This window comes from Pseudophryne corroboree, chromosome 6, assembly GCF_028390025.1.
Source record: "Pseudophryne corroboree isolate aPseCor3 chromosome 6, aPseCor3.hap2, whole genome shotgun sequence".
NCBI classification, from domain to species: Eukaryota; Metazoa; Chordata; class Amphibia; order Anura; family Myobatrachidae; genus Pseudophryne; species Pseudophryne corroboree.
Genome location: NC_086449.1, coordinates 773,929,063 through 773,944,895, shown reverse-complemented (window position 1 = coordinate 773,944,895; position 15,833 = coordinate 773,929,063). Strand labels below are relative to the sequence as shown.

Genomic DNA, 15,833 nt, shown 5'->3' with positions numbered 1-15,833 from the left:
AAGGGAGTGCTGCATATTCAGCCCCTGTTTGTGCCCCCTGTGGCACCTTGGGATCTCAACGTGGTGTTGAGTTTCTTAAAATCACATTGGTTTGAACCACTAAAAACCGTGGATCTGAAATATCTCACGTGGAAGGTGGTCATTGGCGGCTTTGTCCTGTAAAAGCCCTTATCTGATTTTCCATATGGATAGGGCAGAATTGAGGACTCGTCCCCAGTTTCTCCCTAAGGTGGTGTCAGCGTTTCACCTGAACCAGCCTATTGTGGTGCCTGCGGCTACTAGGGACTTGGAGAGCTCCAAGTTGTTAGACGTGGTCAGGGCCCTGAAAATATATGTTTCCAGGACGGCTGGAGTCAGAAAATCTGACTCGCTGTTTATCCTATATGCACCCAACAAGCTGGGTGCTCCTGCTTCTACGCAGACTATTGCTCGTTGGATTTGTAGTACAATTCAGCTTGCACATTCTGTGGCAGGCCTGCCACAGCCAAAATCTGTCAATGCCCATTCCACAAGGAAGGTGGGCTCATCTTGGGCGGCTGCCCGAGGGGTCTCGGCTTTACAACTTTGCCGAGCTGCTACTTGGTCAGGGGCAAACACGTTTGCAAAATTCTATAAATTTGATACCCTGGCTGAGGAGGACCTGGAGTTCTCTCATTCGGTGTTGCAGAGTCATCCGCACTCTCCCGCCCGTTTGGGAGCTTTGGTATAATCCCCATGGTCCTTACGGAGTTCCCAGCATCCACTAGGACGTCAGAGAAAATAAGAATTTACTCACCGGTAATTCTATTTCTCGTAGTCCGTAGTGGATGCTGGGCGCCCGTCCCAAGTGCGGTGTATCTGCAATACTTGTACGTAGTTATTGTTAACTAAATCGGGTTATTGTTGAGCCATCTGTTGAGAGGCTCGGTTGTTTCATACTGTTAACTGGGTTTCATATCACGAGTTGTACGGTGTGATTGGTGTGGCTGGTATGAGTCTTACCCGGGATTCAAAATCCTTCCTTATTGTGTACGCTCGTCCGGGCACGGTGTCCTAACTGAGGCTTGGAGGAGGGTCATAGTGGGAGGAGCCAGTGCACACCAGGTAGTCTAAGATCTTTCTAGAGTGCCCAGCCTCCTTCGGAGCCCGCTATTCCCCATGGTCCTTATGGAGTTCCCAGCATCCACTACGGACTACGAGAAATAGAATTACCGGTAAGTAAATTCTTATTTTTTTTGTGTGTGTAGGTTGACATGGACACCATATAAGTGTACCGCGTCCCCTCGCATGGCTGGCTGCGCTCGCCATGCTTCGGGCACGGTGCCTCGCTGCGCTCCGCACACTGTACCATCCCAGTGGACCTGGAGGGGGAATATTAAAGTATGAACAAGTCGGTTTCAATAGAAAAATCACAAAAAACTCATGTCGGCATTTTGACCTGTCTGTAATTTACATGTCGGTATTTTGACCTTGCTGCTATTTTAAATGTCGGTATTTTGTCCATGTTGGGATTTTGACCTTGTCGGGATTTTGACCGTCGGTCAATTGCTGTCGGGATTTCGATTGGAGGTAAATTGACTGCATCCCATCCCATGGGGTCTACTACTATATCCCAGCTGTCGGGATCCCGGCGCCCAGCATACCGGTGCCGGGATCCCATCCACCGGAATGCCGGCAGCAGTGCGAGCGCAAAAGAGAGCCCCTTCCGGGGCTCGCTGTGCTCACCACGCTGAGGGCACGGTGGTGCGCGTATTTATTCTCCCTCCAGGCGTGTCATTGACATCCCAAGAGGGAGAATAGTTGTCAGTATCCTGGTGGTCGGGATCCCGACAGCCGGGATATCGAATGCTTCCCCATCCCATGAGGTGAGAGGAGAGATCACCACCATGGTAACCTGCGAAGTGGGCAGCAGAATATCTGTGGAATCTTTGTGCTTCATTAAATCTGCCCCTTAGTCTACCCAAATCTGTGCATCTCTGCGCAGCTGTACAAAGGGGGTAATTCAGACCTGATCGCAGCAGCAAATTTGTTAGCAGTTGGGCAAAACCATGGGGGTCATTCCGAGTTCTCAGAAATGCGGGGGGACGCCCAGCACAGGGCTAGTCCGCCACGCATGTCAGGCCTTACCCCGCTGCAGAAGTGCAAAAGCATCGCACAGCGGCAATGCTTTTGCACTTCAGGAGTAGCTCCCGGCCAGCGCAGCTTTTGCGTGCTGGCCGGGAGCTACTCGTCGCTACCCGGCTCGCATCGGCTGCGTGTGATGTCACGCAGCCACTGCGGGCCGCCCCCCCGAACAGTCCGGCCACGCACACGAAACAGCGGGCAAACGCCGCTGTTCCGCCCCCTCCCGCCCAGTGACCGCTTCTGCCTGTGAATCGGTGATCGATATGGAATGACAGCCTTCGGCTGTATTGTATTCGCACTTCTTGCATGTTCGCTGCGCCGCGATGAACAGCAGCGAGCACTGCACTGCACAGGGTTTTGCCAACTGCTAACAAATTTGATGCTGCAATCAGATCTGAATTACCCCCAAAGTACGTTATGTAAGTGATGAGGACGGAAAATGACCTAATTTATGTGCATTCTGTAGGGAAATCGGGGGGAGAATGATGTTTGGCTTTATTACAGCTGGGAACTTGACGGTTATATGTTAGCTGGAACTCCCAATATAAGTGTATCTGTATTCTTCTCATCAACAGCGTACCACAAGTCACTGGAAGATGCCATAAGCTCCGACACGTCCGGACATTTCAAGAGGATTCTCGTCTCCTTGGCATCGGTGGGTTACAAACTACACTCGCAGAGAGAGGGAGAGAGGCGCACTCGCAGAGAGAGGGAGAGAGGCGCACTCGCAGAGAGAGGGAGAGAGGCACACTCGCAGAGAGAGGGAGAGAGGCGCACTCGCAGAGAGAGGGAGAGAGGCGCACTCGCAGAGAGAGGGAGAGGCGCACTCGCAGAGAGAGGGAGAGAGGCGCACTCGCAGAGAGGGGGAGAGGCGCACTCGCAGAGAGAGGGAGAGAGGCGCACTCGCAGAGAGAGGGAGAGAGGCACACTCGCAGAGAGGCGCACTCGCAGAGAGAGGGAGAGGCACACTCGCAGAGAGAGGGAGAGAGGCACACTCGCAGAGAGAGGGAGAGAGGCGCACTCGCAGAGAGAGGGAGAGAGGCGCACTCGCAGAGAGAGGGAGAGAGGCGCACTCGCAGAGAGGGGGAGAGGCGCACTCGCAGAGAGAGGGAGAGAGGCGCACTCGCAGAGAGGGAGAGAGGCACACTCGCAGAGAGGCGCACTCGCAGAGAGAGGGAGAGAGGCACACTCGCAGAGAGAGGGAGAGAGGCACACTCGCAGAGAGGCGCACTCGCAGAGAGAGGGAGAGAGGCACACTCGCAGAGAGAGGGAGAGAGGCACACTCGCAGAGAGAGGGAGAGAGACACACTCGCAGAGAGAGGGAGAGAGACACACTCGCAGAGAGAGGGAGAGAGGCACACTCGCAGAGAGAGGGAGAGAGACACACTCGCAGAGAGAGGGAGAGAGGCACACTCGCAGAGAGAGGCGCACTCGCAGAGAGAGGGAGAGAGACACACTCGCAGAGAGAGGGAGAGAGGCACACTCGCAGAGAGAGGCGCACTCGCAGAGAGAGGGAGAGAGGCGCACTCGCAGAGAGAGGGAGAGAGGCGCACTCGCAGAGAGAGGGAGAGAGGCGCACTCGCAGAGAGAGGGAGAGAGACACACTCGCAGAGAGAGGGAGAGAGGCACACTCGCAGAGAGAGGGAGAGAGGCACACTCGCAGAGAGAGGGAGAGACACACTCGCAGAGAGAGGGAGAGAGGCACACTCGCAGAGAGAGGGAGAGAGGCACACTCGCAGAGAGAGGGAGAGAGGCACACTCGCAGAGAGAGGCGCACTCGCAGAGAGAGGGAGAGAGACACACTCGCAGAGAGAGGGAGAGAGGCACACTCGCAGAGAGGCGCACTCGCAGAGAGAGGGAGAGAGACACACTCGCAGAGAGAGGGAGAGAGACACACTCGCAGAGAGAGGGAGAGAGGCACACTCGCAGAGAGAGGGAGAGAGGCACACTCGCAGAGAGAGGGAGAGAGGCACACTCGCAGAGAGAGGGAGAGAGGCACACTCGCAGAGAGAGAGAGAGGCACACTCGCAGAGAGAGGCGCACTCGCAGAGAGAGGGAGAGAGGCGCACTCGCAGAGAAAGGGAGAAAGGCGCACTCGCAGAGAGAGGGAGAGAGGCACACTCGCAGAGAGAGGGAGAGAGGCACACTCGCAGAGAGAGGCGCACTCGCAGAGAGAGGGAGAGAGACGCACTCGCAGAGAGAGGGAGAGAGGCACACTCGCAGAGAGAGGGAGAGAGGCACACTCGCAGAGAGAGGGAGAGAGGCACACTCGCAGAGAGAGGGAGAGAGGCACACTCGCAGAGAGAGGGAGAGAGGCACACTCGCAGAGAGAGGCGCACTCGCAGAGAGAGGGAGAGAGACACACTCGCAGAGAGAGGGAGAGAGGCACACTCGCAGAGAGAGGCGCACTCGCAGAGAGAGGGAGAGAGACACACTCGCAGAGAGAGGGAGAGAGGCACACTCGCAGAGAGAGGCGCACTCGCAGAGAGAGGGAGAGAGACACACTCGCAGAGAGAGGGAGAGGCACACTCGCAGAGAGAGGGAGAGAGGCACACTCGCAGAGAGAGAGAGGGAGAAAGGCGCACTCGCAGAGAGAGGGAGAGAGGCACACTCGCAGAGTGGCGCACTCGCAGAGAGAGGGAGAGAGACACACTCGCAGAGAGAGGGAGAGAGGCACACTCGCAGAGAGAGGGAGAGAGACACACTCGCAGAGAGAGGGAGAGAGGCACACTCGCAGAGAGAGGGAGAGAGGCACACTCGCAGAGAGAGGGAGAGAGGCACACTCGCAGAGAGGCGCACTCGCAGAGAGGGAGAGAGACACTCGCACTGAGAGGGAGAGAGGCACACTCGCAGAGAGAGGGAGAGGCACACTCGCAGAGAGAGGCGCACTCGCAGAGAGAGGGAGAGAGGCGCACTCGCAGAGAAAGGGAGAAAGGCGCACTCGCAGAGAGGGAGAGAGGCACACTCGCAGAGAGAGGCGCACTCGCAGAGAGAGGGAGAGAGACGCACTCGCAGAGAGAGGGAGAGGCACACTCGCAGAGAGAGGGAGAGAGGCACACTCGCAGAGAGAGGGAGAGAGGCACACTCGCAGAGAGAGGGAGAGAGGCACACTCGCAGAGAGAGGGAGAGAGGCACACTCGCAGAGAGAGGGAGAGAGGCACACTCGCAGAGAGAGGGAGAGAGGCACACTCGCAGAGAGAGGGAGAGAGACACACTCGCAGAGAGAGGGAGAGAGGCACACTCGCAGAGAGAGGGAGAGACACACTCGCAGAGAGAGGGAGAGAGGCACACTCGCAGAGAGAGGCGCACTCGCAGAGAGAGGGAGAGAGACACACTCGCAGAGAGAGGGAGAGGCACACTCGCAGAGAGAGGGAGAGAGGCACACTCGCAGAGAGAGAGGGGGGAGAAAGGCGCACTCGCAGAGAGAGGGAGAGAGGCACACTCGCAGAGAGAGGGAGAGAGGCACACTCGCAGAGAGAGGGAGAGAGGCACACTCGCAGAGAGGGAGAGAGGCACACTCGCAGAGAGAGGCACACTCGCAGAGAGAGGGAGAGAGACACACTCGCAGAGAGAGGGAGAGACACACTCGCAGAGAGAGGGAGAGAGGCACACTCGCAGAGAGAGGCGCACTCGCAGAGAGAGGGAGAGAGACACACTCGCAGAGAGAGGGAGAGGCACACTCGCAGAGAGAGGGAGAGAGGCACACTCGCAGAGAGAGAGGGGGAGAAAGGCGCACTCGCAGAGAGAGGGAGAGAGGCACACTCGCAGAGAGAGGGAGAGAGGCACACTCGCAGAGAGAGGGAGAGAGGCACACTCGCAGAGAGAGGGAGAGAGGCACACTCGCAGAGAGAGGGAGAGAGGCACACTCGCAGAGAGGGAGAGAGGCACACTCGCAGAGAGAGGGAGAGGCACACTCGCAGAGAGAGGGAGAGAGGCACACTCGCAGAGAGGCGCACTCGCAGAGAGAGGGAGAGAGACACTCGCAGAGAGAGGGAGAGAGGCACACTCGCAGAGAGAGGGAGAGAGGCACACTCGCAGAGAGAGGCGCACTCGCAGAGAGAGGGAGAGAGGCGCACTCGCAGAGAAAGGGAGAAAGGCGCACTCGCAGAGAGGGAGAGAGGCACACTCGCAGAGAGAGGCGCACTCGCAGAGAGAGGCGCACTCGCAGAGAGAGGGAGAGACGCACTCGCAGAGAGAGGGAGAGGCACACTCGCAGAGAGAGGGAGAGAGGCACACTCGCAGAGAGAGGGAGAGAGGCACACTCGCAGAGAGAGGGAGAGAGGCACACTCGCAGAGAGAGGGAGAGAGGCACACTCGCAGAGAGAGGCGCACTCGCAGAGAGAGGGAGAGAGACACACTCGCAGAGAGAGGGAGAGAGGCACACTCGCAGAGAGGCGCACTCGCAGAGAGAGGGAGAGAGACACACTCGCAGAGAGAGGGAGAGAGACACACTCGCAGAGAGAGAGGCACACTCGCAGAGAGAGGGAGAGAGGCACACTCGCAGAGAGAGGGAGAGAGACACACTCGCAGAGAGAGGGAGAGGCACACTCGCAGAGAGAGGGAGAGAGGCACACTCGCAGAGAGAGAGAGGGAGAAAGGCGCACTCGCAGAGAGGCGCACTCGCAGAGAGAGGGAGAGAGGCACACTCGCAGAGAGAGGGAGAGAGGCACACTCGCAGAGAGAGGGAGAGAGACACGCTCGCAGAGAGAGGGAGAGAGGCACACTCGCAGAGAGAGGGAGAGAGGCACACTCGCAGAGAGAGGGAGAGAGGCACACTCGCAGAGAGGCGCACTCGCAGAGAGAGGGAGAGAGACACTCGCAGAGAGAGGGAGAGAGGCACACTCGCAGAGAGAGGGAGAGAGGCACACTCGCAGAGAGAGGCGCACTCGCAGAGAGAGGGAGAGAGGCGCACTCGCAGAGAAAGGGAGAAAGGCGCACTCGCAGAGAGGGAGAGAGGCACACTCGCAGAGAGAGGCGCACTCGCAGAGAGAGGGAGAGAGACGCACTCGCAGAGAGAGGGAGAGAGGCACACTCGCAGAGAGAGGGAGAGAGGCACACTCGCAGAGAGAGGCACACTCGCAGAGAGAGGGAGAGAGACACACTCGCAGAGAGAGGGAGAGAGGCACACTCGCAGAGAGAGGGAGAGAGGCGCACTCGCAGAGAGAGAGAGGGAGAGAGGCGCACTCGCAGAGAGAGGGAGAGAGGCACACTCGCAGAGAGGCGCACTCGCAGAGAGAGGGAGAGAGGCACACTCGCAGAGAGAGGGAGAGAGGCACACTCGCAGAGAGAGGGAGAGAGGCACACTCGCAGAGAGAGAAAGGCACACTCGCAGAGAGAGGGAGAGAGGCACACTCGCAGAGAGAGGGAGAGAGACACTCGCAGAGAGAGGGAGAGAGGCACACTCGCAGAGAGAGGGAGAGAGGCACACTCGCAGAGAGAGGCGCACTCGCAGAGAGAGGGAGAGAGGCGCACTCGCAGAGAAAGGGAGAAAGGCGCACTCGCAGAGAGGGAGAGAGGCACACTCGCAGAGAGAGGGAGAGAGGCACACTCGCAGAGAGAGGCGCACTCGCAGAGAGAGGGAGAGAGACGCACTCGCAGAGAGAGGGAGAGAGGCACACTCGCAGAGAGAGGGAGAGAGGCACACTCGCAGAGAGAGGGAGAGAGGCACACTCGCAGAGAGAGGGAGAGAGGCACACTCGCAGAGAGAGGCGCACTCGCAGAGAGAGGGAGAGAGGCACACTCGCAGAGAGAGGGAGAGAGGCACACTCGCAGAGAGAGGGAGAGAGACACACTCGCAGAGAGAGGGAGAGAGGCACACTCGCAGAGAGAGGCGCACTCGCAGAGAGAGGGAGAGAGACACACTCGCAGAGAGAGGGAGAGGCACACTCGCAGAGAGAGGGAGAGAGGCACACTCGCAGAGAGAGAGAGGGAGAAAGGCGCACTCGCAGAGAGAGGGGGAGAGGCACACTCGCAGAGTGGCGCACTCGCAGAGAGAGGGAGAGAGGCGCACTCGCAGAGAGAGGGAGAGAGGCACACTCGCAGAGAGAGGGAGAGAGGCACACTCGCAGAGAGAGGGAGAGAGACACACTCGCAGAGAGAGGGAGAGAGGCACACTCGCAGAGAGAGGGAGAGAGGCACACTCGCAGAGAGGCGCACTCGCAGAGAGAGGGAGAGAGACACTCGCAGAGAGAGGGAGAGAGACACTCGCAGAGAGCGGGAGAGAGGCACACTCGCAGAGAGAGGGAGAGAGGCACACTCGCAGAGAGAGGCGCACTCGCAGAGAGAGGGAGAGAGGCGCACTCGCAGAGAAAGGGAGAAAGGCGCACTCGCAGAGAGGGAGAGAGGCACACTCGCAGAGAGAGGCGCACTCGCAGAGAGAGGGAGAGAGACGCACTCGCAGAGAGAGGGAGAGAGACGCACTCGCAGAGAGGGAGAGAGGCACACTCGCAGAGAGAGGGAGAGAGGCACACTCGCAGAGAGAGGGAGAGAGGCACACTCGCAGAGAGAGGGAGAGAGGCACACTCGCAGAGAGAGGCGCACTCGCAGAGAGAGGGAGAGAGACACACTCGCAGAGAGAGGGAGAGAGGCACACTCGCAGAGAGAGGCGCACTCGCAGAGAGAGGGAGAGAGACACACTCGCAGAGAGAGGGAGAGAGGCACACTCGCAGAGAGAGGCGCACTCGCAGAGAGAGGGAGAGAGACACACTCGCAGAGAGAGGGAGAGGCACACTCGCAGAGAGAGGGAGAGAGGCACACTCGCAGAGAGAGAGAGGGAGAAAGGCGCACTCGCAGAGAGAGGGAGAGAGGCACACTCGCAGAGAGAGGGAGAGAGACACACTCGCAGAGAGAGGGAGAGAGGCACACTCGCAGAGAGAGGGAGAGAGAGACACTCGCAGAGAGAGGGAGAGAGAGACACTCGCAGAGAGAGGGAGAGAGGCACACTCGCAGAGAGAGGGAGAGAGGCACACTCGCAGAGAGAGGGAGAGGCACACTCGCAGAGAGGCGCACTCGCAGAGAGAGGGAGAGAGACACTCGCAGAGAGAGGGAGAGAGGCACACTCGCAGAGAGAGGGAGAGAGGCACACTCGCAGAGAGAGGCGCACTCGCAGAGAGAGGGAGAGAGGCGCACTCGCAGAGAAAGGCGCACTCGCAGAGAGGGAGAGAGGCACACTCGCAGAGAGAGGCGCACTCGCAGAGAGAGGGAGAGACACACTCGCAGAGAGAGGGAGAGAGGCACACTCGCAGAGAGAGGCGCACTCGCAGAGAGAGGGAGAGAGACACACTCGCAGAGAGAGGGAGAGAGGCACACTCACAGAGAGAGGGAGAGAGACACACTCGCAGAGAGAGGGAGAGGCACACTCGCAGAGAGAGGGAGAGAGGCACACTCGCAGAGAGAGGCGCACTCGCAGAGAGAGGGAGAGAGGCACACTCGCAGAGAGAGGGAGAGAGGCACACTCGCAGAGAGAGGCGCACTCGCAGAGAGAGGGAGAGAGGCACACTCGCAGAGAGAGGGAGAGAGGCGCACTCGCAGAGAGAGGGAGAGAGACACACTCGCAGAGAGAGGGAGAGAGACACACTCGCAGAGAGAGGGAGAGAGGCACACTCGCAGAGAGAGGGAGAGAGGCACACTCGCAGAGAGAGGGAGAGAGACACACTCGCAGAGAGAGGGAGAGAGGCACACTCGCAGAGAGAGGGAGAGAGGCACACTCGCAGAGAGAGGGAGAGAGGCACACTCGCAGAGAGAGGCGCACTCGCAGAGAGAGGGAGAGAGACACACTCGCAGAGAGAGGGAGAGAGGCACACTCGCAGAGAGGCGCACTCGCAGAGAGAGGGAGAGAGACACACTCGCAGAGAGAGGGAGAGAGGCACACTCGCAGAGAGAGGGAGAGAGGCACACTCGCAGAGAGAGGGAGAGAGGCACACTCGCAGAGAGAGGGAGAGAGGCACACTCGCAGAGAGAGAGAGAGGCACACTCGCAGAGAGAGGCGCACTCGCAGAGAGAGGGAGAGAGGCGCACTCGCAGAGAGAGGGAGAGAGGCGCACTCGCAGAGAAAGGGAGAAAGGCGCACTCGCAGAGAGAGGGAGAGAGGCACACTCGCAGAGAGAGGGAGAGAGGCACACTCGCAGAGAGAGGCGCACTCGCAGAGAGAGGGAGAGAGACGCACTCGCAGAGAGAGGGAGAGAGGCACACTCGCAGAGAGAGGGAGAGAGGCACACTCGCAGAGAGAGGGAGAGAGGCACACTCGCAGAGAGAGGGAGAGAGGCACACTCGCAGAGAGAGGGAGAGAGGCACACTCGCAGAGAGAGGCGCACTCGCAGAGAGAGGGAGAGAGACACACTCGCAGAGAGAGGGAGAGAGGCACACTCGCAGAGAGAGGCGCACTCGCAGAGAGAGGGAGAGAGACACACTCGCAGAGAGAGGGAGAGAGGCACACTCGCAGAGAGAGGCGCACTCGCGGAGAGAGGGAGAGAGGCACACTCGCAGAGAGAGGGAGAGGCACACTCGCAGAGAGAGGGAGAGAGGCACACTCGCAGAGAGAGAGAGGGAGAAAGGCGCACTCGCAGAGAGAGGGAGAGAGGCACACTCGCAGAGTGGCGCACTCGCAGAGAGAGGGAGAGAGACACACTCGCAGAGAGAGGGAGAGAGGCACACTCGCAGAGAGAGGGAGAGAGGCACACTCGCAGAGAGAGGGAGAGAGGCACACTCGCAGAGAGAGGGAGAGAGGCACACTCGCAGAGAGGCGCACTCGCAGAGAGGGAGAGAGACACTCGCACTGAGAGGGAGAGAGGCACACTCGCAGAGAGAGGGAGAGAGGCACACTCGCAGAGAGAGGCGCACTCGCAGAGAGAGGGAGAGAGGCGCACTCGCAGAGAAAGGGAGAAAGGCGCACTCGCAGAGAGGGAGAGAGGCACACTCGCAGAGAGAGGCGCACTCGCAGAGAGAGGGAGAGAGACGCACTCGCAGAGAGAGGGAGAGGCACACTCGCAGAGAGAGGGAGAGAGGCACACTCGCAGAGAGAGGGAGAGAGGCACACTCGCAGAGAGAGGGAGAGAGGCACACTCGCAGAGAGAGGGAGAGAGGCACACTCGCAGAGAGAGGGAGAGAGGCACACTCGCAGAGAGAGGGAGAGAGACACACTCGCAGAGAGAGGGAGAGAGGCACACTCGCAGAGAGAGGGAGAGACACACTCGCAGAGAGAGGGAGAGAGGCACACTCGCAGAGAGAGGCGCACTCGCAGAGAGAGGGAGAGAGACACACTCGCAGAGAGAGGGAGAGGCACACTCGCAGAGAGAGGGAGAGAGGCACACTCGCAGAGAGAGAGGGGGAGAAAGGCGCACTCGCAGAGAGAGGGAGAGAGGCACACTCGCAGAGAGAGGGAGAGAGGCACACTCGCAGAGAGAGGGAGAGAGGCACACTCGCAGAGAGAGGGAGAGAGGCACACTCGCAGAGAGAGGCACACTCGCAGAGAGAGGGAGAGAGACACACTCGCAGAGAGAGGGAGAGACACACTCGCAGAGAGAGGGAGAGAGGCACACTCGCAGAGAGAGGCGCACTCGCAGAGAGAGGGAGAGAGACACACTCGCAGAGAGAGGGAGAGGCACACTCGCAGAGAGAGGGAGAGAGGCACACTCGCAGAGAGAGAGGGGGAGAAAGGCGCACTCGCAGAGAGAGGGAGAGAGGCACACTCGCAGAGAGAGGGAGAGAGGCACACTCGCAGAGAGAGGGAGAGAGGCACACTCGCAGAGAGAGGGAGAGAGGCACACTCGCAGAGAGAGGGAGAGAGGCACACTCGCAGAGAGAGGGAGAGAGGCACACTCGCAGAGAGAGGGAGAGGCACACTCGCAGAGAGAGGGAGAGAGGCACACTCGCAGAGAGGCGCACTCGCAGAGAGAGGGAGAGAGACACTCGCAGAGAGAGGGAGAGAGGCACACTCGCAGAGAGAGGGAGAGAGGCACACTCGCAGAGAGAGGCGCACTCGCAGAGAGAGGGAGAGAGGCGCACTCGCAGAGAAAGGGAGAAAGGCGCACTCGCAGAGAGGGAGAGAGGCACACTCGCAGAGAGAGGCGCACTCGCAGAGAGAGGCGCACTCGCAGAGAGAGGCGCACTCGCAGAGAGAGGGAGAGGCACACTCGCAGAGAGAGGGAGAGAGGCACACTCGCAGAGAGAGGGAGAGAGGCACACTCGCAGAGAGAGGGAGAGAGGCACACTCGCAGAGAGAGGGAGAGAGGCACACTCGCAGAGAGAGGCGCACTCGCAGAGAGAGGGAGAGAGACACACTCGCAGAGAGAGGGAGAGAGGCACACTCGCAGAGAGGCGCACTCGCAGAGAGAGGGAGAGAGACACACTCGCAGAGAGAGGGAGAGAGACACACTCGCAGAGAGAGAGGCACACTCGCAGAGAGAGGGAGAGAGGCACACTCGCAGAGAGAGGGAGAGAGACACACTCGCAGAGAGAGGGAGAGGCACACTCGCAGAGAGAGGGAGAGAGGCACACTCGCAGAGAGAGAGAGGGAGAAAGGCGCACTCGCAGAGAGGCGCACTCGCAGAGAGAGGGAGAGAGGCACACTCGCAGAGAGAGGGAGAGAGGCACACTCGCAGAGAGAGGGAGAGAGACACGCTCGCAGAGAGAGGGAGAGAGGCACACTCGCAGAGAGAGGGAGAGAGGCACACTCGCAGAGAGAGGGAGAGAGGCACACTCGCAGAGAGGCGCACTCGCAGAGAGAGGGAGAGAGACACTCGCAGAGAGAGGGAGAGAGGCACACTCGCAGAGAGAGGGAGAGAGGCACACTCGCAGAGAGAGGCGCACTCGCAGAGAGAGGGAGAGAGGCGCACTCGCAGAGAAAGGGAGAAAGGCGCACTCGCAGAGAGGGAGAGAGGCGCACTCGCAGAGAGAGGCGCACTCGCAGAGAGAGGGAGAGAGACGCACTCGCAGAGAGAGGGAGAGAGGCACACTCGCAGAGAGAGGGAGAGAGGCACACTCGCAGAGAGAGGCACACTCGCAGAGAGAGGGAGAGAGACACACTCGCAGAGAGAGGGAGAGAGGCACACTCGCAGAGAGAGGGAGAGAGGCGCACTCGCAGAGAGAGAGAGGGAGAGAGGCGCACTCGCAGAGAGAGGGAGAGAGGCACACTCGCAGAGAGGCGCACTCGCAGAGAGAGGGAGAGAGGCACACTCGCAGAGAGAGGGAGAGAGGCACACTCGCAGAGAGAGGGAGAGAGGCACACTCGCAGAGAGAGAAAGGCACACTCGCAGAGAGAGGGAGAGAGGCACACTCGCAGAGAGAGGGAGAGAGACACTCGCAGAGAGAGGGAGAGAGGCACACTCGCAGAGAGAGGGAGAGAGGCACACTCGCAGAGAGAGGCGCACTCGCAGAGAGAGGGAGAGAGGCGCACTCGCAGAGAAAGGGAGAAAGGCGCACTCGCAGAGAGGGAGAGAGGCACACTCGCAGAGAGAGGGAGAGAGGCACACTCGCAGAGAGAGGCGCACTCGCAGAGAGAGGGAGAGAGACGCACTCGCAGAGAGAGGGAGAGAGGCACACTCGCAGAGAGAGGGAGAGAGGCACACTCGCAGAGAGAGGGAGAGAGGCACACTCGCAGAGAGAGGGAGAGAGGCACACTCGCAGAGAGAGGCGCACTCGCAGAGAGAGGGAGAGAGACACACTCGCAGAGAGAGGGAGAGAGGCACACTCGCAGAGAGAGGGAGAGAGACACACTCGCAGAGAGAGGGAGAGAGGCACACTCGCAGAGAGAGGCGCACTCGCAGAGAGAGGGAGAGAGACACACTCGCAGAGAGAGGGAGAGGCACACTCGCAGAGAGAGGGAGAGAGGCACACTCGCAGAGAGAGAGAGGGAGAAAGGCGCACTCGCAGAGAGAGGGGGAGAGGCACACTCGCAGAGTGGCGCACTCGCAGAGAGAGGGAGAGAGGCACACTCGCAGAGAGAGGGAGAGAGGCACACTCGCAGAGAGAGGGAGAGAGGCACACTCGCAGAGAGAGGGAGAGAGACACACTCGCAGAGAGAGGGAGAGAGGCACACTCGCAGAGAGAGGGAGAGAGGCACACTCGCAGAGAGGCGCACTCGCAGAGAGAGGGAGAGAGACACTCGCAGAGAGAGGGAGAGAGACACTCGCAGAGAGAGGGAGAGAGGCACACTCGCAGAGAGAGGGAGAGAGGCACACTCGCAGAGAGAGGCGCACTCGCAGAGAGAGGGAGAGAGGCGCACTCGCAGAGAAAGGGAGAAAGGCGCACTCGCAGAGAGGGAGAGAGGCACACTCGCAGAGAGAGGCGCACTCGCAGAGAGAGGGAGAGAGACGCACTCGCAGAGAGAGGGAGAGAGACGCACTCGCAGAGAGGGAGAGAGGCACACTCGCAGAGAGAGGGAGAGAGGCACACTCGCAGAGAGAGGGAGAGAGGCACACTCGCAGAGAGAGGGAGAGAGGCACACTCGCAGAGAGAGGCGCACTCGCAGAGAGAGGGAGAGAGACACACTCGCAGAGAGAGGGAGAGAGGCACACTCGCAGAGAGAGGCGCACTCGCAGAGAGAGGGAGAGAGACACACTCGCAGAGAGAGGGAGAGAGGCACACTCGCAGAGAGAGGCGCACTCGCAGAGAGAGGGAGAGAGACACACTCGCAGAGAGAGGGAGAGGCACACTCGCAGAGAGAGGGAGAGAGGCACACTCGCAGAGAGAGAGAGGGAGAAAGGCGCACTCGCAGAGAGAGGGAGAGAGGCACACTCGCAGAGAGAGGGAGAGAGACACACTCGCAGAGAGAGGGAGAGAGGCACACTCGCAGAGAGAGGGAGAGAGAGACACTCGCAGAGAGAGGGAGAGAGAGACACTCGCAGAGAGAGGGAGAGAGGCACACTCGCAGAGAGAGGGAGAGAGGCACACTCGCAGAGAGAGGGAGAGGCACACTCGCAGAGAGGCGCACTCGCAGAGAGGGAGAGAGACACTCGCAGAGAGAGGGAGAGAGGCACACTCGCAGAGAGAGGGAGAGAGGCACACTCGCAGAGAGAGGCGCACTCGCAGAGAGAGGGAGAGAGGCGCACTCGCAGAGAAAGGCGCACTCGCAGAGAGGGAGAGAGGCACACTCGCAGAGAGAGGCGCACTCGCAGAGAGAGGGAGAGACACACTCGCAGAGAGAGGGAGAGAGGCACACTCGCAGAGAGAGGCGCACTCGCAGAGAGAGGGAGAGAGACACACTCGCAGAGAGAGGGAGAGAGGCACACTCGCAGAGAGAGGGAGAGAGACACACTCGCAGAGAGAGGGAGAGGCACACTCGCAGAGAGAGGGAGAGAGGCACACTCGCAGAGAGAGAGAGGGAGAGAGGCGCACTCGCAGAGAGAGGGAGAGAGGCACACTCGCAGAGAGAGGGAGAGAGACACACTCGCAGAGAGAGGGAGAGAGGCACACTCGCAGAGAGGGAGAGAGAGACACTCGCAGAGAGAGGGAGAGAGGCACACTCGCAGAGAGAGGGAGAGAGGCACACTCGCAGAGAGAGGGAGAGGCACACTCGCAGAGAGGCGCACTCGCAGAGAGGGAGAGAGACACTCGCAGAGAGAGGGAGAGAGGCACACTCGCAGAGAGAGGGAGAGAGGCACACTCGCAGAGAGAGGCGCACTCGCAGAGAGAGGGAGAGAGGCGCACTCGCAGAGAAAGGCGCACTCGCAGAGAGGGAGAGAGGCACACTCGCAGAGAGAGGGAGAGAGACGCACTCGCAGAGAGAGGGAGAG

General features: G+C 60.0%; 1 protein-coding gene across 2 annotated transcripts in view; it reads left to right on the top strand.

Annotated features, from left to right (window-relative positions):
- Positions 1 to 15,833, top strand: part of ANXA6 (annexin A6) — a 247,982-nt gene that overhangs the window by 190,195 nt on the left and 41,954 nt on the right. For both annotated transcript variants that reach the window (XM_063928684.1, XM_063928683.1), the window contains exon 19: positions 2,679 to 2,758. In XM_063928684.1, the coding sequence (XP_063784754.1) occupies positions 2,679 to 2,758 (80 nt within the window). The remainder of the gene's footprint in view (positions 1 to 2,678; positions 2,759 to 15,833) is intronic.